The sequence below is a fragment of the Episyrphus balteatus genome, chromosome 1 (assembly GCF_945859705.1).
Source record: "Episyrphus balteatus chromosome 1, idEpiBalt1.1, whole genome shotgun sequence".
Taxonomy (NCBI): domain Eukaryota; kingdom Metazoa; phylum Arthropoda; class Insecta; order Diptera; family Syrphidae; genus Episyrphus; species Episyrphus balteatus.
Window position 1 is genome coordinate 2,318,448 of NC_079134.1, and position 22,033 is coordinate 2,340,480.

The 22,033-nt window shown below is 33.0% G+C and overlaps 2 protein-coding genes and 1 long non-coding RNA gene across 3 annotated transcripts; 1 reads left to right on the forward strand and 2 right to left on the reverse strand.

Moving 5' to 3' along the window:
* Positions 1-2,248: 2,248 nt before the first annotated feature.
* Positions 2,249-2,858, forward strand: LOC129905738 (kappaPI-actitoxin-Avd3d-like). The gene is made up of 2 exons (XM_055981305.1): positions 2,249-2,384; positions 2,591-2,858. Exons 1-2 carry the CDS (start codon positions 2,315-2,317, stop codon positions 2,797-2,799), a joined length of 279 nt encoding a protein of 92 aa, XP_055837280.1. The 5' UTR covers positions 2,249-2,314; the 3' UTR covers positions 2,800-2,858.
* Positions 2,266-3,611, reverse strand: LOC129905740 (uncharacterized). Its single transcript, XR_008770640.1, has 2 exons — positions 3,464-3,611; positions 2,266-2,414 (listed from the first exon to the last, which is right to left on the reverse strand). It is a non-coding gene; the product is annotated as an uncharacterized LOC129905740 (long non-coding RNA).
* A 3,905-nt stretch (positions 3,612-7,516) lies between these two features.
* On the reverse strand, positions 7,517-20,390 carry LOC129905935 (chromosome transmission fidelity protein 18 homolog). The gene is made up of 15 exons (XM_055981562.1): positions 20,203-20,390; positions 19,615-20,146; positions 19,384-19,552; positions 19,123-19,331; positions 16,036-16,388; positions 15,750-15,978; positions 15,575-15,691; positions 15,407-15,509; positions 15,212-15,348; positions 14,886-15,120; positions 11,967-12,142; positions 11,770-11,903; positions 11,469-11,710; positions 7,808-7,868; positions 7,517-7,703 (listed from the first exon to the last, which is right to left on the reverse strand). Exons 1-15 carry the CDS (start codon positions 20,273-20,275, stop codon positions 7,603-7,605), a joined length of 2,871 nt encoding a protein of 956 aa, XP_055837537.1. The 5' UTR covers positions 20,276-20,390; the 3' UTR covers positions 7,517-7,602.
* Positions 20,391-22,033: the final 1,643 nt, after the last annotated feature.

Below are 22,033 nucleotides of genomic sequence, written 5' to 3' on the forward strand. Positions count from 1 at the left end.
TCTAGGCAATTATTGGCCTCGTGTCGAAAAAAAATGGCGAGGTTAATCAAAACTAACATTTTCATAATAGAAAAGTCTAGAAAAGTGGGTTTGGTCATGACGTCCATAGGTCTGTGCGTCCATCTGTACATGTAGCTACAGCCTAAACGGGTAGACGGATTTTCTTGAAATTAGGTGCAGATGTTTTTTTTTTACTTGTACTTGTACCCCATACAAAATTTTCGATTTATTGCAATTTTCTCGTAACGATTTTGATTGAATTTAACACACGTAATTCTGTACGTAGTTCTATCATAACTGCGTTTTAGTTTTCCTCTAAAATCACGTATAAATTGAAATGTTTTATTGCGTTTATTTTTAATCACTAATTTCGGCTCAGTTATTGCAATTTTCTCAAAAATGGCTCTAACGATTTTGATTAACCTTTGCATACAAAGGAATTGCAATAAAACTGCCCTTAGGGCCATTTTTTTCACTTGGAGTTGAACATAACTTGAGAATTTTTATCCTCAACTTCCGGATTCATTTTTATTCACTCCAAGTTGACGTTTTCAACTTTCGATTTTAAACTCGACAGTTGATCAACTTCCGTTTTCTCAACTTCCCTAAAAAGTAGAAGTTTGCCGACCAAACTAGAGAGATTCCTTAAGAGTTGAGAAAATAATTAGTCAATAAAAAGAAATTACAACTTTCTTTCCAACTCTCGAGTTATAGTCAACTCTCAAGTTGACAAACTCGAGAGTTTGCTTCAAGTTGAGCAATAGTGAAAAAAATGGCCTTAAATCTAAAAAAAATCGGAGTGCTTGAGTAGAGTAGTAGTGAGTAGTTTTTCTTCCTCAAAAGTCAAGCAAATTTTCTCCGATCCGAAGTAAGAAACCCTTGTTTATTTATTTATTCCTTGTTATCTTGAAAAATTGATCCCTCTAACTCGAATTTTGTAAAAACTCCCTCTAACTCGACCTATTTATGACATCCCGTGACAGTTCGACTTAGACGGAGTCGACTGTAGTTCTTCTAATTTTGCTTCCTAATTTTAATGCAATAAACTTAAAATTTCTTTTGATCCCAGTTCTTCCCATTCTCCCCTACACCTCCAATGTCCATCAATTCAAAGAGAAGACCAAAACAAACTTCGAGTCAAGCATTCAAATTCTGAAAGCGAAAGTTCCCCTGTCCGTGGTCGGTGTCATCGTCACTATACATCGTCTCGTCAGCTCAGCAGAGCTACCTACTTTATTTATTCCACCTTCCACCAGACTCTTGAGACATGTCGAACACATCCAGCTCGTCAGTCTCAGTCGTCGTCATCATCGTCACACTTTTAAAGCTTATAAATGATGAAGCCCGCACCTGTCTGTCAACTTATAAAGTTAATAAAAGCACGATCCAAAGAGATAACCTTAAGCTTGGTTCAAGATACTCAAAACAATCTGCACTCAGTTAGTTAGTTGATAATGTCGCCGCTGTCGTTTTTGTAGACTTGATTTATCTTTTTTGTTTGCTTAACACCTCTCTTGATTGTTTTTGATTTGTTTTTCTTTCGTGGCTTTGGTGACCTAATAACTTTGTTTTGGTTGTACAATTAGTTTTTTTATTTAATAACAATTAAGAGCTATTACTTGATAGTTTTTTAAACCATTTGAACCATGAAGAGCAAAGTACTGTTATTGATATTGTTACTAGTTTTTGCCACTATGACTTACTCAGACGGTAAAGCTATTCTAAAACGAGGTTTGTTGTTTCTCTGGTGACGTTGAAAAAGAATAATCCTCCTGATGATGTGTGTTTCCATTAACTTTTTTTTTTTTTAGAATCCGATAAGTGTCGTCAAAGCATGGCAGCTGGCAGGTGCTTCGGATACATACCGAGCTTCGCATACGATACCGTCAGTGGCAAGTGTCAAGAATTCATTTATGGCGGATGCGGGGGCAACGAAAATCGCTTCAACACAATCAGGGAGTGTGAAAAATCATGTAGGGGTATTTGAGTGAGGGTTTTTGATTAATATTTTTCTATAAACTGCAACCTTACTTGATGTGAAATAAATTTTATATAAATTGAATTTAATTGTTTTTGATTTTATTTTTTTTTTGTAATTGGGAGTTTATTGATCCAAAGATTGTGTGTTGTCAAAAAGATTTTTTTTTTTGAATTATTTAGTCTGTTGATCCATGGACATGACCTTGATAAGACGAAAGATGAATAAAAGTTTCCATCTCAAAGATAGACGTTTTTTATTTAAATGTCTAAAAGAAATTTCTTGCATTTGTTATTTTAACTTTGGCATTGAAACATCTTTCAAATTTTCAAGACGATGGATTTTTCAAAAATTCTATTCCTTCTTGTTTTAACTATAAGCTGTGTTTATTCTTCGGAAATTCCTAGTAAATATTTGCTTATTATTTGCTTGTTTGCTGTAATGAATCATAAATACAACTTTAAGTAGACTTTAAGTGGTAATTATGTATGTAACTTTTTTAATATTTACATAAATGTGTCATTTGAGCAAACAAGCTGAGTTATACGAGTAATAATTTTCTAGAAATTATGTAATTTCAAGTGTTTATTATATTTTCTTATTTTTAATCAGAGGAATGCATTGGAATGGAACCGAATGCCATTGGTGTTTGTCGAAAACTATTTTTTGGATACTATTTCAATATTATTACGAAGGAATGTCAAAAATATGAAACTGGCGGATGTTATATGAAGGCCGGAAATGCTCACAGTTTTCCGACAATTGAGGAATGCATAGAGAAGTGCAAGGGACCAATGGAAGCAGCTGCTAGTAAAAAGTAGATTCTGGTGTAAAAACAACGAATTCAAATGTAATTTAATTTTAAATAATCAATTACTTAGGCCCAATTTATTCACTCTCCATTATTTTTAAAGGCTCCATTAAAAATTATAAAACTGTCAAATCGCATACAAATTTTAAAATTTCCCTTTTTTTAATGGCGACTTTAAATTTAATGGAGTGTGAATAAATTGGACCTTAATAAAATTTGTAGGTATGTTATAAGTCCAGTTATTTTGTCATTTCTGTAACGGACGACTGTGCGTTAAATCTGGTTCCGATTTTGTTTACAGAATTGTTTATGGTTTTCATACCAAAGCGTCAAATGCTTAATTAGGCGTGTTTTTTGGCAATACTATGCGCAGTAGGATTTCCCAAATATCAACATAGAAGAAAAATTTATATACACGCACCAAGAGAAAGGTAAACTTAAATTGATACACTTCGTCAAAATTCTATCCGTTGCTTGGTTTAGCTTCTATTCCTATCGGCAGCTGCGTGTTGCTTTTGTAATGCATGTAAACGCCAACTGCGGATACGGATAGGAATGCCAAAAAAGCACAAAAATACATATGATAGGCCTTAAAAACTAGACACAACGGATGTATCATGGCATTTAATCTTATAAAATAACCTATAATTTGTTTTACGAAATTGAGTACCTACTTTTTCCAACAGTGTTTTTGGTGCAAGGAGGCCAGTTGGTGGGTAACTTTCCCCTTCAAATGGTGAAATAGTTCCAATGTTTGTTTATGTTGCTTCGATATTGACTATTATGAGAATTAAAGGACTAGCTGTTTTATTAATCTTTAAAAATTTTTTGAAATTTTTTAAAATACCTGTAATTAGATAATGAAAATTTAAGGGGTGATTATTTAAGTAAGGTTTTTCTTAAAGTAAATGATTGCTATTAAGAAAACCCTTACTTCAATACACCTTTTCTCATGTTAATGATAATTTCTCTGTTGATACTATTTGTACTCTGTCCGATAAAAATTGGCAGTACAGGGAAGATAGGACGTTTGCTTCTGTTGCTTAGCAGCTTCTGTTGGTTTTGGCTTTGAGCCCAAGAAATATTTAAAAATCCCTCCTTGATTTTATATGCAATCGCAATGCATCTAAGAATTTTTTGGATTTAATTGCGAATATTAATTGGTTCTAATTGCTGCCCCCTTTTTGATGATGGTTTAAAATTCACTATTCTTGTTCTTCAAGAATTGCTTTGCATGTGAAATAAGCGATATTTTTTTTTTTTTTTGAAAATCAAATTTTTGAAAACGGACCAACAATTTTGTTTTATCATTTATACAATTTTGGAAAATCGGTTTTCGGTTTTTTGTTTGATTTGACAGTCAAAAAAAAAAAAAATAACCTAATTTGTCAACCAAAATCAAAAATTTTCGAAGAAATTCTATAAGCAAAGCTTTTTTTAGTTTGATTTTGTTCTTAACTCACTCTTAGTAGGAGTTTTGGGGAATTTTTTAAGCTGAATATGAATAAAAATTGATAATTATATAGTTAGTTGAGAGAGGGAATGAGAGCTTTGAGGGTTTTCAGTTTTTTGTCTCATGGGGTCTTTTTTTCGTTTTCTTTTGCAAAAACCGGTTTAAACCGGCAGGACAAAAAACTGAAAAAAATCGAAGCAAAAAAACCGGCCGGTTTTTCCCATTACTAGTTCTTAACTCACTCTTAATATGAGTTTTGAGGAATTTTTTAAGCTGAATATGATTGAAAATTTATAATTATATGGTAAGCTAAAAAAGGGAATTAATGTTTTGAGGGTTTTCAGTTTTTTGTCTAGTCTTTGTTGGATGTTTTTTTTTTCGGTTTTTCGGTTTTTTTTTTTGTAAAAACTGGTTTAAACCGCGAGGACAAAAAAACCGGTTGACCGAAGCAAAAAAAAACCGAAACCGGTTTAAATCTGCCGGTTTTTCCCATCCCTATTTATTATTTTAAATTAAAATTTTACTCACACCTATTTAAAAAAAAAACTTAAAACATTCTATTCTACATAATACACAACTTTTTTGAAGACTAAGATTGATAATGTCGTTCGAAAGAAAGACTTAAGGACTAGGATTTGGTGATGTACGAGAATTTCTTGCAAATCGGGATAATATACAACATACATATGTATTGTACATAAAGGTATGTCGTTTTGTTTGAATCAAAGAAATATTTTGTTTCTGATAAGTTGTTTTATTCGATTTCTGCAAAAAATTTATTTTTTCAAAAAAATTCATTATTTATGTATAGTCCAAGTTATTTTATTTGCGCTTGCAAATACTTTCACAAATAGACTTAGATTTGTATCGGTTTTGATTGCCACCACATCCTCCATAATTGAACTTTTCACATGACTTTGATCGTGGATTATAAGCCCAAGCTGTTATCCTTCTATTGCAGGGTCCTTTTTCTGGTCTTGATTTACAATCTGAAAGGAAATGTTTCGCTTAAAAGGGTTTTCTTAGTTTTTAAGGAGCCGATAATATTTACCCCTTGCGAGAGCAACAGCTACAAAAAGGAGTACAAAAGCGAAAATTATTTTGCAATTCATTTTAAAATGAAGAAGTTGTAGATATCAAAGTTGAAGATGATACACTGATGCTGAAACCCTTTTCATTTAGAGGTTTATATAGTAATCACATTTTTAATGTTTACAAGAATCTTCTATAAGATTAAGCAAATATTATTGAAATTTCATTGTATAATCGTTTAAATAAGGTCTCCAACAATAAACATGTGCATTTGCATCCAATTGTTAACAAACCACGCGTTTTTCTTTTTTTTTTGTTTATCATGAGATAAGATGTCAAGGAAAAAATACGTGAAATACGTTTGTTTTTATGTAATACAATAAAATTGTATTACAACCTCTTAATTATTTTATTTTTGAAATGGAACTGTTTGTTTTTATCAATTTTTTAGCGAAACATAAAAAGCAAAGTTAGTGTTAGTTTTGTATTTGATCTTTCCAAATCTTGATAAAAGACAATGGTTCTTATACATATCTCCAAAACATGAACTTGAGCTTGAATCCTTGTTTCGCATCTTATCTCAAGATAAACAAAACAAAATTGGGCCTCGTGCTAATTCAATAAGACCATTATTGTTTATTTCTTTAGCAATAAAAACAATACATTTACTATGGAAAAAATTCGCATCACTTTTCATATAAAAATGCTTGTCGAACAAGTTTTCAGCATCAGTGAATCATCTTCAACTTTGATATCATCTTCAATTTAAAATGAATTGCAAAATAATTTTCGCTTTTGTCCTTCTTTTTGTAGCTGTTGCTCTTGCAAGGGGTTAATATTATTTATTCCAAAAAAAAAACACCCTTTTAAACAAAAAAAATTCCTTTCAGATTGTAAATCAAGACCAGACAAAGGACCCTGCAATAGGAGGATAACAGCTTGGGCATATAATCCAAGATCGAAGTCATGTGAAAAGTTTAATTATGGAGGATGTGGTGGCAATCAAAACCGATACAAATCTAAGTCTATTTGTGAAAGTATTTGCAAGCGCAAATAAAACAAATTGAATTAAATAATGGTTTTTTGAAAAATAAAGTAATAAAAATTGAATAAAACAAAAAAAAAATTCTTTGTTAAAAAATTCCCGATGTATACCTACGAGATCCCCGTACATCAAATTCAGGCGACAAACGCCTTATTTAGTCTTTTAGACTTTCTTTCGAAAGAACTTAACAAGTCATTTATTGGACACTTTAGAAGTTTTTTGTGTGCTGAACTCGAATCCGAAGTCAGAAATATTCGATCAGCTCCCATTTTTGAAATATAACCGTTTTACCGAATTAACGCAATCAGAAGGAACACTTATTTTGAAATATAGGTACTAATTAAGCGCTGCGTTCATAATCTTTTGATTTTGTTAGTAAGAACTAAGAGAAATCAGCTCGTTCTGTATTTAGAGATGAGATAACTCAACTAATTGCGAAACGAGGATTCAAGCAAAAGTTTTTGATTTGTAGATATAGGGTTGTTATGCAATGTCGTTGAATTACTTACATAAAAACAAAGGAGTCCTTTATTCCTGTTAACTAGATTTATGCCCAGAAATGTTAGACTATACCTATAGAAAAACTATCGTTTTTTCACAATTATTGCGGTCAGTGTTTAATTTTATGAAAAATTCTTAAGCAAATGGATTTTCTTTTTTTGTTTAACCCTTAAAATGTTTCAGTACAGTACCTACCTATGTATATCAATATTTTTAGGTGCATAATAAGTCTTTTTATATAGAGCCCTATCCAGATTCTCCAGAGGAATTTTGTTTCCTTCAGAATATTTTTTTTACTCGGAATTTTTTTGGCAATCGTGTATCTCCCTCGGAATTAATTTCCAGGAAACAAACAATAGTATGAAATGACAGCGAAATTTCCTAGAAATTTTGTTGCCTATACCAATAAATTCCAAGGAAAACTTTTCATTTTTGGTTTTTTCTTTCTTTTTGTAGCTGTTGTTCTTGCAAATGGTTAATATTATTAATTTCTTAAAAAAAAACCCTTTTCCTGGGATTCCCATTCCACTGTCACTTCTGGATCCTTATTCCTTTAAAAAGTGGAGTAGTACTTCGTAGTTCCTAAACCAGATTGATAATTTATTCTAACTCAAGCACAACTCTATTTGCACCGGATTTTGTATAAGGTGAAAGACCCAGATGTGAATTATAAAACACAGAAAAAATACATCACTGTCTGTTAGTTTAAAAAAAAAACTTTATTTTATCACATTTCTTATAATAAATAATTACATTTAACTTTAAACGAATAAAAAATAAATTCAAAGCAAATCATTGATGGTAACATCTTTCCTAACCGCATTCGTAAATCCCAATTTGTACTTAAACCAAATAGGACTCTTAACAACTGGATCAAGTTCAGCTGTAAAGAAACAAATAAAACAAGTAAAAACAATACAATAAGATTTGCTTTAGTTAAAAACAAATAACAATTTTAATACGAAAACACAATTTTCTCAAACTCACCCTCTTTTGCTAGAACCTCCGCTGTTTTAACTATTACCCTGCCAAAGAAATCCTTTGGGATCTGTGAACAAAAAAAAAAAAAAAACAAAAAAATAAAAATCATCATTGGTTGCTTTTTGCAGAGGCATTGTTATAAATTGGAAAATCTTGTCGATAGAATGAAACGAATATCCATTCATATTCCTTTCCACACCCACCTCATCTCCAACCAACAGACAATTCGAAAATTGAACTTTATTGCCTTGGACGTTTTGGCCTCGAGCAACGAATATTCCTCGCTTTTCGAAACAAAAGGATTTATTTTCAATTTAACTTTATAATTATGTTTGTGGAAGCCGAATACTTTAGTTTTCTGCTCTGCAGCACATTTGGAGTGAATCCTCTTCAAATTGTTTGCCACCGCCGCCGCCGCCGCACTTCAAGGTGCGCTCCAAAGGACAGAAATGGAGAAAATGGAAGTTTTCTCATTACGTCTCTTCTGACTGTGTATGATTTGATATTAGATTGTAATGTCCTTGGATTAGGAGAGTTCGGACGACAACGACGACGAACGGCTAACTGGTTGAGTTATCCTAATCTACCCTGCGTTATTTGATAAAGCTCCACAATGTTATTTGTTGCTCGTAAAAGTATAAAACGAAGCACAACAACTTGGTGAAAACAACTACAATACCAACACACCACGACCAAAGAAAAAGGCTCAACTTCTTAAACGTAATAAATGTTTCCAGAGATCTTCTATACTCTCTTGTTTATTTGGTAATCCTCCATTATGGTCGAGTCATTTTTCAAAATCCCATAAGGGATTCGCCCGTATCCCGGATATACATTGGATACAGTGGAGTCTTTATGGATGATATTGTGTGGCACACACACCCTTCAGAGTAAAAAAAAGAAAATTCATTCCATCGGCAGAGTGTAATTGATTTATTGGCATTAAAAAACTGCCACACTGAATGGAAGCAAATAACTTCTTGTTTTTGGCTGTGATCCTTTTAAGAAAGGAAATCAAATCCACTCTGTGATGAAATTCGTGCAGGCATTCTAACCGAAGAAGAAAAGAGAAGCAAAGCAAGCCATTACGGAAATCCCTTTTCCCTACAGGATTTCGGGGATTTAAGTTCACGAAATCAAGGTCTTTTAGGTAGTATAGTCAATAAATCGATATAATTAGAATAGTATCAGTAGATTGGCTACTACTACTACTTTTGGGGGATAAAGGATGTCGCTGGAATCGACTTCCGTACTATCATTTCTCAGCTCACTCTCTCTTAGTTGGCCCTTTTATCTTGCACTTGAACACAAGGGGCGGAAAGTTATGTAACAACAAACATTATAAAAGGAAACATATAAAAAAAAGGGGTTGAAAACTATGCGTCTGCCATTTCAACAAAACACCAAAGGGTGGGAATTTTCGAGGTTAGCCAATGTGTTGAGCTGAGCGAGCCCTTTTACTATACCACCGCCATTGTGGTTTCTTTTGCACAAGACGAATGAAAGAAAAAAAAAAAAACTTGTGGATCGTATTTTATTTTCAAGGGTTTAGATAAATTGGGTAGGGAAGTGCATATAAATTCTATTGTGCGATATTAATTTGAATTTTTACTCGTTTCACAGGCAAAACCCATTTTTGGCTTTGACTCAACTTATACGCAATTTAAAAGTTTCAATTGACTTTCAATTTTTTGATACAATTTTACTTTTTCGTTTACATATTTGTTTCTTTTTAATATGAGTGGAGTAGGTACGCACGAGGAACAAAGGATTGCCACTTATGGCTAGGGAATATTTGAAATAGAATGCAATTTGTATGGAAAGTGGGAAATATTTAAGTTGTATACTTTTTTTTCGAACACATATTCATTATATGAAAAGGTTGAGAAGGGCAAAATGATGATGGGATTCTGATTAAATGTAAGTTTTGATACATTTTTTTTTTGATTTTTTGAAACCTTTTCAATAATTGTAATACATAGAAATAAAAAAAAGTGTTTTTTTTATTGGTTCGTAGAAAAGTGAATAGCAAAGTTTTTTAGTTCATTTGCTTAGAATACTAATTGAATAGTATTTAACCTTAGAAATTATGAATGGGGTTGAAAATGAACACACATGAACTTTTTGAAACTAGCTACCAATATTATTCACTCCAACTTTTGCCACAGTTAAACCGGAAGTGATTTTTTTCTTTTTGATCGAAAGGTTGTAAACCGCAACGTATTAAAATTTTATCAAATCTGGATGAAACAACTTTTTTCTTTCAAAGGATCCGAGTCCTTTAAAATTTTGTTTCTATAATAGAGTCCGTAATCTTTTCCAGGTAGACAAACTCAAACTAAACGCACTTACTCCATTTTGGAACATGAAATAAGCCAAAAACTTTTAAAGTGTTGTGTTAGAAAGGTCCTAAAAGAAGCATACTGTCGCTGTAGTTCTAATACCTCGTAACCCAGAAAATGGATATTTTGGACTAATGAATCATTATTTTTGGGATTTTGGGCTTAACAAAAAGGTATAACATGTTGTTGTAGGTATAACCGTTGATTTTTAATAATATTTTTCCTAATTACATCATTTTTTTAGAAAATTTCCCCTCCTGGCTGAATGGGGGCGAATATTAACCCCCTCCAATACGATGTTTGTCTTGTCCCGAACTAACCTACGCGCTTAAACTTTTTATCACATGCTCCTGAATTAGCTTGTATAAGAAATGAGATAACAATAAATTAAGCAAAGCATGTGTGGTTTTTAGGCAAAAATCAGCTTTTTTCAAAAATTAAACCACAATCCGGAGGCACTTAGGCTTAAATGATGAAATTTTACTTATAAGCTAACCGAACCATTTAGCACACTTTAATCGCTGAGCCTTTTTGAAAATCCAAAAAATTGTATATTGACCCACCCTACTAATGATGCAATTATATTGCTGAAAAAAATCCGGATGTAATAGAAAACATCCTGTTTGCCTAACATCGATATGTTCAGAGCTTCGCTTAATCAAAACCGGATCATTTGTATTGATTCTCATACATTTCATACTTAGTTTTTTGCCTCTCCTGAAAAATAGACTTTACGAGGTATTAGAACTACATCGACGATATATTTCCCTTGATTGCAAATTTTCTTACAAATTGCTATCAATTTCAATTTTGGAAAATTGAGCACATTGAGGAAACATCGGGGACTAGAATTTTGGTCAACGTCTTTTTCTTAACGGAAATTTTCTTGACTAATTTTCCAGTCAAATTTTCAATATAAATATTGAAAATAAATTTAGAAAAAATATCTCTTATTTAGGGCCGATTTGTTGACTCTCGATTATCTTTTAATCAAGGATTTTTTAATTTCCAAACAACTGACATTTGTTATAAAGATATCATGGAGTTTGTGGCTTCTTAATAAATAAATTTTTCCAGGTATATCTAACTGGAATCTAATAGAATCATATATGAGAGTGAAAATATACTCTTCCGTAACAGAAACACTGTGTGGAATATTTACCATGAATTTGAATTTGACCCAAACAAAATATTATTGAGTACTTTTACTGATTCGTCTACGACGACGATACAGACCCAAAAATGGAATAGATCTTCTATCGAATGCTTTTTCCAAGTACATACTAACTAATAAGACCCACAAAACTATCAATACAAAATCTTACTTTTTTCACTTTTTTGGGCTTCTTATCAGCGATCCATTTTGGATTTATCCTCTCAAGGAAAGCAGTTTGAGTATCTTTTGCTATGCTTTCTGCTGTCTTAGTAGTTTTTTCTCCATTTTCAGCATTTTTATTTTTCTGTGTTCCAGCTATTGCTTTTGGAACTGATCTTCTCATTCGTGCCATTTCAATTTCACGTGAAATCAATTGTTTTCCAAGATAATTAACTTGTATTCCCGGACAACCTTAAAAAAAAGAATTATTAAATCTCTAAACGCATTTATTAGTTTCATTAAATTTTTACCAGGAAATTGTGCCAGTGTATCCAAATCAGGTTCTACTTGATAATTATAAGTTCCTTCGGAGATCCTTACTTGGGTATAAGTAAGTCCTAAATCAACCATAATGTTTATCGTATGAGTAAATTCTTCTTTTTCTCTAAAAAACAAAAGAAGGAATACATAATAAATAGGTATCTTTGTTCATTTTCAAAATACTTACTTTTCTGACAAAAGTTGCACTGCAACAGTTCTCATTTTTGGTGATAGAATTCTCTTCAACATTGGCACAGTCTCAACCAAAATTACTTTACCCTGACCAATACCAACTGAGCCGCAGCAAATGCCTTTTCTGAAACTTTGAAAGAGCTGCTTTTGTAACGTAGTCTTTTGGTTAAACTGTAAACAAACCAAACAAGAAACAAAAAATAAGAGTAAACAAAAAACCAAATACAGAGCTTTTCTTTGGGTAAAATTTTTACTTTATAATAATTTCATCTACATCCTGAATGCATCCCTAATTGCTAGATGCATTTTTAATTCCTTCCCTTAACTGCATCAGAATCGAAAATGTTCACAGGCCACAGTTTAATTGTGAAATTGTGAAATTTCTCTCTCAATTTCAGCAAATTTGTACAAACACAAAAACACAACCACCACCCTCTCCCGTGCCTTCGCCTCCTCCTGTTCATTATTTATTAAACCAAAGAAATTCTTTGTTAGGGAATTTTTATGAAGAATCTTTTCAAAATATAATATGATGACATGTGCTGGGTACACAAAAACCGGGTCCTCGATTTGGGGCTACTACTGTTGGTAATTCTAAGCAGCAGCTGAATCGCATGCTCCATGGAACCATACGATGATGCCGATGGAGGAAAAATGTTCATTAAAAGGATAAAGACATAAAAGGATAGATTTTATTTTCGTCATCTTTATCTCACTAAAGGGTAATGAAGATTGCATAATTTATGTCCCCATCAGCATTTGTTCACCCAGGCTCGGCTGGCACACTACCCCGCTGCCTATACGTCCGCTTATCCGTTCTGTTCAGAGTTCGGTTCGGTTCCGTTCTTGGCAATTGAAGACAAAAGCCAACATTTAGTGATGCGAGGTTTGTGTAGATGGATGGATGAAATGAATGAATGAATGGTGCCTCTGACTTTGGTTCGTTCTATGGCTACGAGGATGTCGAGGTCCCCAAAGCATCTTTGTATGAGTTGCCATAGAGCAAACAAGTGCAGACTACTCGCACTCGCTCCAAGTTCCAAGCTGCTGTTTTGTGATCTCTCCACAAGAAACACCATCAACTGAATGATGGAATGGAGTAGATATGAAAAATCATGCCTATAGTTTTTTAGAAGCCTATAAATGGACTTATTCGATTGCAATGTGTGCTGCTGCATGACAAAATTGCTTGGTTAAAGGATGAGAAAATTATATTCTTGGTAAATAGACTTTTTTTTTGTTTTATGAGGAATAGAAAATAAAAACCAATTATGGAAATTTCAAAAACAAAAAAAAAATAAAATAAATGTGCGAATTTCCATAAAATGTTATTACGTTTTAAGTATGTCAAGCAACAAGAGGGGACTTAATGAGTTTTGCTGAAGAAGAGAGCTAAAGTTTTATCTTCAGAGGACATCCGGTAGAAAGTTCGTTGTGCTGTCGATGTCGATGATGATGGGAGTGTGTTTCTTTGGGATATGAAATTACTCTGAATAAATGTGCATTTATGTTGTTATGGCAGACATATTTGAATTGTTTTTAATAAATGAGAAATAGAAAACATAAACTTGTCTTCATTTGCTTACAAGAAATATGAATGAAATTGAATAAAAGAATTAGGGAGACTTCAAAGTGACTTTAGAACATCATTGACTAACCTTGGTTATGCATTTATCACATTGCATTGCCAGGAAATAAAATTAGATCTGCGTTTGAACAAGAAATAAAAAGCACACAACCAAAGGCTTCATTAGGTGACCTTAAAGAAGAGTGAAGTCAAGGCCAAAAGCAACTAAGGGAACAGCCTAAGAGATCTACATCGAAAAAAGAAGAAAAGATCGAAAAAAAATACGAAAGAGGCAAGTTGAAAAAAAGGACAGAACAAAACCTCTCCAATCTCCATCCACCTGACCTACAAGAGTTCAAGATATTGGTCAGAAGCATATATCAACAATTTTGTTGGGTATTTTGTGTGATCGTCTAGAACTATTTGGGAATGACCTGATCGCCACAGATCGATGTGAAAAAAAAAACCAAGAATCAGCCAGAATATCAATTTAGCCTTTAATGTCGAGAAAGGTTTACGATCACTATCAATAAATTAATGAAATAAACCGGGATAGTCTTAAGGCTTAACTACATACACCACTTTTTGAAAAAGTACAAAAGTGAAAAGTTTTTTTTTCTGACTAGCGCAATTGTTTTGTGATAAAGAGTATACAAATTGTTTTTTAGGCCAAAAAATAAGCTTTCTGCGTCATTTGTTTTAATTTTTCATCCCGAAAAACTATACAAAAATGCGTTTGAAAATTTTCACTTTTGTACTTTTTCACTTTTTGAGCCAATGTAGTTATTCCTTTAGATTTTACCATTGCTCGGTAATATAGTAAAATCACCACTGATGAAACTATTGCTAGACAAACAATACACCCTTTTAGATATTGAAGGGGCATTCCGAAAGAGGAAAACCACTAATTTTCATGAACGAAGTCCTCAATACACAAGAAATAATAAGGTTGCAGAAAAACGAGTAAGAATAGCCATTCAAACGTTTTTCAGGCTGATGTTCGCAATGTAGTCATTTCCATTGTTAGTTAATCAGTCAACATCGGATTTGTGCTAAACGATCTCGCTTCAAAACCTAGGAATCTGAATGGGAACCGATTTCTAAGACAGTTGCTTGTCACGTAGCCGGAAGCTACCTTGGGCGGTAGATATAACTTCGCATTCCTAAGGTGTGCGACAGTCACGGGTACCCTTTTGATCAAAAGGCTTACTAACTGGGTCCACTGATGGACAAATTCGTCTACTTACTCTACGTCGCTGAATGTGATACAAAATTAAAAAAAGCTTCATGATAAAAAAAAGATAAATACATATAAAAATAAATAAATAATTTTCTTCTCATACTAACCTCATGTCCGCGCATTGGAAAACTAACATTTGGATAAGCCAAAGTGGCAAACAGCAAATGCCAAACGACAAAACCATACTGCAGATATGGGTATACTGTATAATTCTGCAAGTGTTGAATATGTTGTTGGACTGTGTCCGAGAAGCAAAACCATTTGGTTGCTTCAGTGACACCATTCAAATAAGGATCTGGCATTTTTTGTTGAAGATAATTTTCATAAACTCCTTGCATTAAACTGAAAAAAAAAAAAAAAAACAAATTAGTTTGCAGTTCATAATAACGAAGAAAATTAGTTTGCAGTTCTTATAGAACTTCTCCAAACTAACATATTATAATCGCCTCCAGAATGAACAACTTGTAGAATATGTTTTACGCGGGTAGATTGACTCATATCTGTCATTGATACCAAAGGACCTCCATCAGCGGCACCTTTTGCATCGAGTTGTTTTTGAGGTCGTTGTATCTGTTGAAATTTAAAATATTAATTTGGGTTCCCTCTTTATTTTATAAGGTGACAATACCTTGAATATTGAACCCCACACATCAAACAGTCCTCTATGTCGATCCTTAAGGCCAAAATTACTATTTAGAACATCTGACAAGGTGATGCCTTTTTTCATTGCGCTGAAATAAATAAGAAACACAAATCAAAGCCGATTCCAAATTTCAAAAACAAAACAAAAACAAACTTGAAAAATTGCATGGTTGATATGCAGGACCGAACATCGTTTCCAGATTTCTCGGCCAGTGAGATAAGCGTTCCAAAATCTGTCTTAATCCTTTCTTTTCTGGCTATCTCCATCAGTCTACAAAATGATTAATCTATCATCACATTAAAACATATAGACAAATTTCAAAATTCACCTCTCAGCAAGGCGAGGTGAGGCGATTGGAGGAAAGGTTACAACAAAGGCCACTTGACGCAGTTGTCTCAAGGCAGGTTCATAAAGATCATTGCATATACAAATAATAGGCCGTCTCAAAACATTTTTCTGTGTTTTTGCACCTTTTTTGCTAGCTTTGGCAACCACATTATCAGATATAAAGCGTATGAGGAACTCTATTGATTGTCTGGGTGCTCCATCGATTTCATCTGAAATTTCAAGGATGTTATTAGATTTTGTTTAAAGTTGGATTACAAAAATCAAACCTAAAATAATGCAGTTAGGCCTCTTGTCGGTGTTCAATACAGATGTCATTTGAGTGCCATTCTCGAGTGCCATTTGAAATGCATCCGGACTTCTGTCATCAGAGGCATTTACTTCTCTTACTTGATAGCCAGCATGAGTAGCTATAGTGTGCGCTAAGGTTGTTTTTCCTAAACCAGGAGGTCCACAGAGCAAAGCTATTTTTTGCATAGGTCTTCCGAGAGGGTCAACATTTGTGTTTAGATTGGATTTCCTTGTTTTCTTCCATCCTCCTTTCAATTCAAATTTGCCTGTTTGCTTATTGAAGTTCCTTAAACCTTTGGTGTCTTCCTTTTCTTCTCTTGGCTTGAACTCTCTATGAAAATAAAATTAAATTTAGTGAGTGAGAAATTCAAATCCGTTCCGAAGATATGGCAACCTAAATCATTATTAACACTTTTGGGGATTTTAGAATTATTAAGAGCTTAGGTAAACTATCACCACTTAATACTGCTGTGCAAAGGAAATCAACCATATCTTGGTCCCATCTAAGTATAAGATTGAAATTAAGAAAAAATGTAGCTTAACCAATACTGTAAATGACTTTGTCATCAGAAATCAATGTGTGGAAGTCAATTGATGCTAAGCTCGGAAACGAAGTTTTAAACCCTAGTCTCTTCTGTGGCCATAGGCTAACGGGATACAAGGCGATCAAATGTGTGGTTTTTTAAGGATTCCCAAACTTTCTGCATTAACAATGCCTGAAAGGACTTGAGACTTGAGAAGCTAATACCATCTTAAGATTCCTAGGAAACCAAACTCTTTTAAAACCCTCAAAAAAAAAATTGACCTTTATTTTCCGTTGTCTTGAATGACTACTAATTCGTTCAAAATCATTGTCGAAATGGGTTTTTCAGAGTTTATTGATTTATTCATTATTATTTATTTATATACAAACGAATAAAATTGTCGCACTGTTGGAATATTTGGCTACTCTCGGAAACGAAAATTGGAAATAGCTTGTTTACGAATTTTTCATCTCTATCATTATTTAAGCAAAAAAAATTATACATATTTTTCCATTAAAAAATGACTGAATTGCACAATTTACATAGATATGGTTCTATCCTACCTTCCTAATGTTAATTTTTTAAAGTGAGAAATTGATTAAATTATAGGAATTTTATAAGTGAGGATAACAATTTAAAATAACCGAAATTCCATGAAAATAAGCCTGACAAAATAAATTGTTCTTTCAAAAACAGTAAAATAAAACCAATATGTACTATCGATAGAAACTATTTATGAGTCATTTTATTCTCTTTTCCCTATGTAAACTTCTTCTATTGACCCATCGATAAAAGATCTTAAATTGTATTAATGTATTGTTTTGAAACTGTTTTTTTTGTGTATCAGTATAAAGTTTTTATTTTTCGTTTATAGGATGAACCTATTCTGTTGACCGGCAGTGTATATCTTGATGCTTCTCACGTAAAAATCTAAAATTGAGACAATTGTGTGTAAGGTTCAAAAGACAACTATACACATCGTCAGACTTTTTGACTTTCCAGCAGTCATGATTCCCACATCTCAATAAGGAGAATTGCCATCTTCAGTTCCAGTTTGGCAACAGGGCAAAAAAGACTTGGAGCACTTTTTTTAAATCACCACAGAAGATCGGATTTTGCAAGAAAATTTCGTATTGGAAAAGTGTAGAGGAACACCAGGAAATCTGTCATGATAAGATACGGAAGGAGTTAGTTTGTACTGAGGTTCTGGAAAGCCAGTCAATCCCATCCGCTGTAAAACGAAACCATCTATTTGCTCATCATGACGTCTTATAAGTAGTATGAACAGCAATATCCCAAGTTTGAAAGTTTTTAAATTTAAACTGTGTAGTTAATGTACTTGGGTATTGATTGAGTTATGGTCCCATTTGAGATCATAATTTGAGACCATTAAAATGGAGAAGAACAAGCATTAGCTCTATCAATTTACCAAGCATATTTTCGACAGGGCAGATAATACTGCCAACGAGTCGATGTTATTGAAGGCGACTTCTATGCACAGGAATTCATTTAGAGGCAAAAATCAAACGAAACTAAGATTGTGGCCAGTAGACTTTCAAGAGGACTCCAATAACCACTGGGTCCACATAATTACACAAGTCAACAACGTTTTTGGTGGCGAGACTAAGGGACGAGACTTTTCTAAAGGTTTTTGTTGCGCTGAACTCGAATCTGAAGTCAAAAACATCCTATCAGCTCCCGTTTTTGAAATATTACCGTTAGAAGATGCAAACATAACTACTTTTGAGGTTATGCTTTTATGTGAAGAAATTTTTTTTAAACGGTTTCTGTAAGAACTGTTTTCCTTCTTTCAAGAATTTTTTAAATCTTTTCGATATCTTTTTTATTGTTCGAGATATTGTCAGTTTTATGGCTCATTGTAATGTATCACGTTTTCATCTCCTTTTTTGATAAATTAAGCCAAACATTCTTACTTCATTTTAAGATATCTCGCGCAGTAAAAAAGATATTGTAAAGATTTAAACGGGTTTTGGAAGAACGAAAATAATTCTTATAGAAACCGTTATGATTTATATTTAAAAAAAATTTTCTCCAAATTAAGGCATAGCACCAAAAGCAGTAAAAAAACGTTTTTTTTGCATTTTCTAACAAAAATATTTCAAAAACGTGAACTGCTAGGATATTTTTGACTTCGGATTCGAGTTCAGCACATCAAAAACCTTCAGAAAAGTATATTTTGGTTCATGTGGGGAAAATCTTGTTAACTTCAAAATAAGTCAAAACACGATTTTAACTTTCAAACAGTAATATTTCAAAAACGGGAGCTGATAGGATATTTCTGACTTCAGATTCGAATTCAGCACATCAAAAACCTATAGAAAAGTATATTTAAGTGCCCGCACCAAAAAAAAATTAAATTTTGTAGACCAGTGTTAAATGCCCGCCTCCAGTACTTAACAAAACTAGAGTTCAAGAATGATTGTATCAAAATGGTTCAAGTTCCTAAAGCTAATTGGAATATTTAGGGAACGAGTTGTAAGTTTAGGTAGAACTTTTTAAAACAAAATCAGATCCACTTACTTGCCAAATACAACTTTATCCCACATCTTAAGCCAATACAGAAGATTTCGGTTAGTGCCTTCATCAGAGAGCAAGTCAAAGTACTTCTTAGGTTTGTACTTTTCTACCCATAAGTTACTCGAGCCTACAAGACCTTGTTCAGGAACATCAATAGCACGAGGCGGATTTATAGCTTGTTGTGTACTAGATGTTGTCATTCTTCGCACGACCTAAAAATTAAACTTTTAGGATTTCTGCCAAACATGTTGAGTTATTCAATACCATTTCCCTAGCATCATTCCATATGTCTTCCTTAGACTCACCAAGAAGTCCTCGATAGCCTTTGCTAAACACATTGATGTCATTTATGTGTTTCGTTTCATAGTCCATCGAGTGGTATCGAACGTAGACTCGTTCATGGTCACTCCGCTGTAAAGGTATAAATGGCCACCTGAAAAACAATAAAAATACAATAACATAATTTTCAAGAGATCCCATTTAACTGTAACTCACTGTGGAACATGATAAGAAAGATTCCTCATCTTAAAATCATGAATCGCATCGAGTTGACTGACTTTAGGTTTCTTCAATGCATTCGACATTGCCTGATGAAGTTTTCTGGCTTCGAGAACCTTTTGTATCATTTCTCGGTCACGATCCTCATCGAGTTTCTTCTTCTTAGCCTCTTGGTCTACGTAGGTGATATTGCCATCCAAGTCATCAATGTCTCCAAAGAGATCTCTTTCAAGTCTTCGCTTTTTACTCAGTCCAATGTTTTGTAGTTCCTCTTGGACATCCGGTGGTAAGACTATTTCCTCGATTGGTGCCATTCGTTTGGCAACTGGAGTGGAAAATGCTCTTTTCGCCCCAGTTGGAGTTCCAAATAGACGACGATTGACAGCTGTTCCAGAGATTTGTGAAAGTTGTGGCGAATCAGGAAAGAAATCATCATTTTCTGTTGCTTGAGTGATGCTCTTGGAACAACAAGGTTGTGGTTCATTATTTAGGACTTGATCAACTTCGTTCATTAATTGTTCTTCTGGAACTTTAAATTATTAACTTTTAATTATTATTCTCCTTTTATTTGCCAAAGCTACTTACTATCATCAATCATTTCCATTTCCTCCTGATAAAGGAGCTCATATTCCTCTTCTTCAGTAGGATATTGATCCATGTTTGCATAGAAATTATTTAATTTAAGGTTTATTTTTATTGTTTATTTGAAATTTATTAAAATTGTTTCAGAATGCACAGAGAACAACGTTTTTTTTTTTGTTTTTAATTTTTGTTACTACCTACAAAAATTAAATTCCCGCTTTTACAAAAAAATTGAAACGTCAAAAATTTAGACAAGAACCAATAATTGAACTGCTACCTGGCGGCGAGTAGTAAAAATAACTAGTTGGCAGTAATAAGAGGGTGATACAAAAATATATTTTTGAAAGTATTTTTCGGTTTATTTTTTACTTAAAAATAGTATAAAAATGGCTCGCGAGATAAACAAAAATAAATGAGTGTGTGCATAAATTTACACGAGATTGAAGTTTAAGCCTTAAATAAATTGGCTCTAAAAATGGAAAAGTATCTACAAAAGTAAAAATATTCAAACGCATTTTTGTATAAGTTTTCGGGCTGGAAAATTAAAACAAATGATGAGAAATCTTATTAAAAAAAATGTATATACCTTTTTTACAAACTAACTACGCTAGCGAGGAAGAAATATATTTTTGCTTTTGTACTTTTGCAAAAAGTGACCAATGTAGTTAAGCCTTCTTCTTCTTCTCTTTTTTTATGGGAAATACATTGAACGTCAAATCGAAAAAAGTCTATAACCAAATATGTGCCCTTAATTATGAAAGTGGACTAAGTCACTCCCAAAAATGGCATCAAATCTAGCCTAAAAATAATTATTATTTAAGGGGTAAAGTTTATTTGAAAGCGAAATCGCAGAATAATCTTCTTTATTGCTCCTCTAGTGATTTCATAAAAGAAATATAAATAAATCGTTATAAGAAAATAATTATGTAAGTTTTTCTTCAAACAATTCAAAAAGTGACTTAGTCCACTTTCATAATCATGGGCACATATGTGCGTATAAGAAGTACCTACTTCCTTTTCATAGAAAAGGATAAGTACTTTGGAAAAAGCCACAATACACACATATACAAGGTAATATATTCCGAGTTTTCATTTTTTCAAGTTCTCGCGGGTTGTAAAAATCGGAGCTTAAGCCTGGTACGCAGCTCGCGCTAAATTTTAGCTCCCATACAAATTATCGAAAAATTTTATCTGAGCTAAAATGGATCCCATACAAACTATCGATAACTTGTATGGGAATTTCGGCTAAAATTTAGCGCGAGCAGCGTACCAGGCTTTAAAGGAGAGGAACTGTCACTTTTCTGTAATTCTTTTTGGTCAACTCTCTTGTTTACAATTGTCAAAAATAATGTATAAAACTACACAGTTTCATAGCATGGTATAAAAAGAGAAGGTATGATCATTAGAAAAAACTCAGTATCGAGAACTGTCAAAACTTAAAAATGGCTACTTAAGGTTTTGACAGCTGCCCATTGAAATTGTTGTTGTAAACAAATTTTTCTTTTAAATTGTTGTTGCTTTTGACTTTGCCAAATATTAAACGTCAAAACCTTATTACCCCATTTTGTAAGATGGCGGCTCTAATGATCATACCTTGTCTTTTTATACCATGGTTTCATAGTACCCAAACAGAAATTGAGTTAAAAATGTTGAAAAAAGTAGAAATATTTCTGTTTTAGGCAGTACCCAAACAGACCTATTAGAAGTGGTAGTTATTTTATTACACACATGGAATTTGACAGTTCCTCACTTTTGGTCTTCTTTGTTTGTGTGTGTGCAAGATGCGCAATATATTACCTTCTATAACGGCCATATTATTCACTAGTTTAAAAAT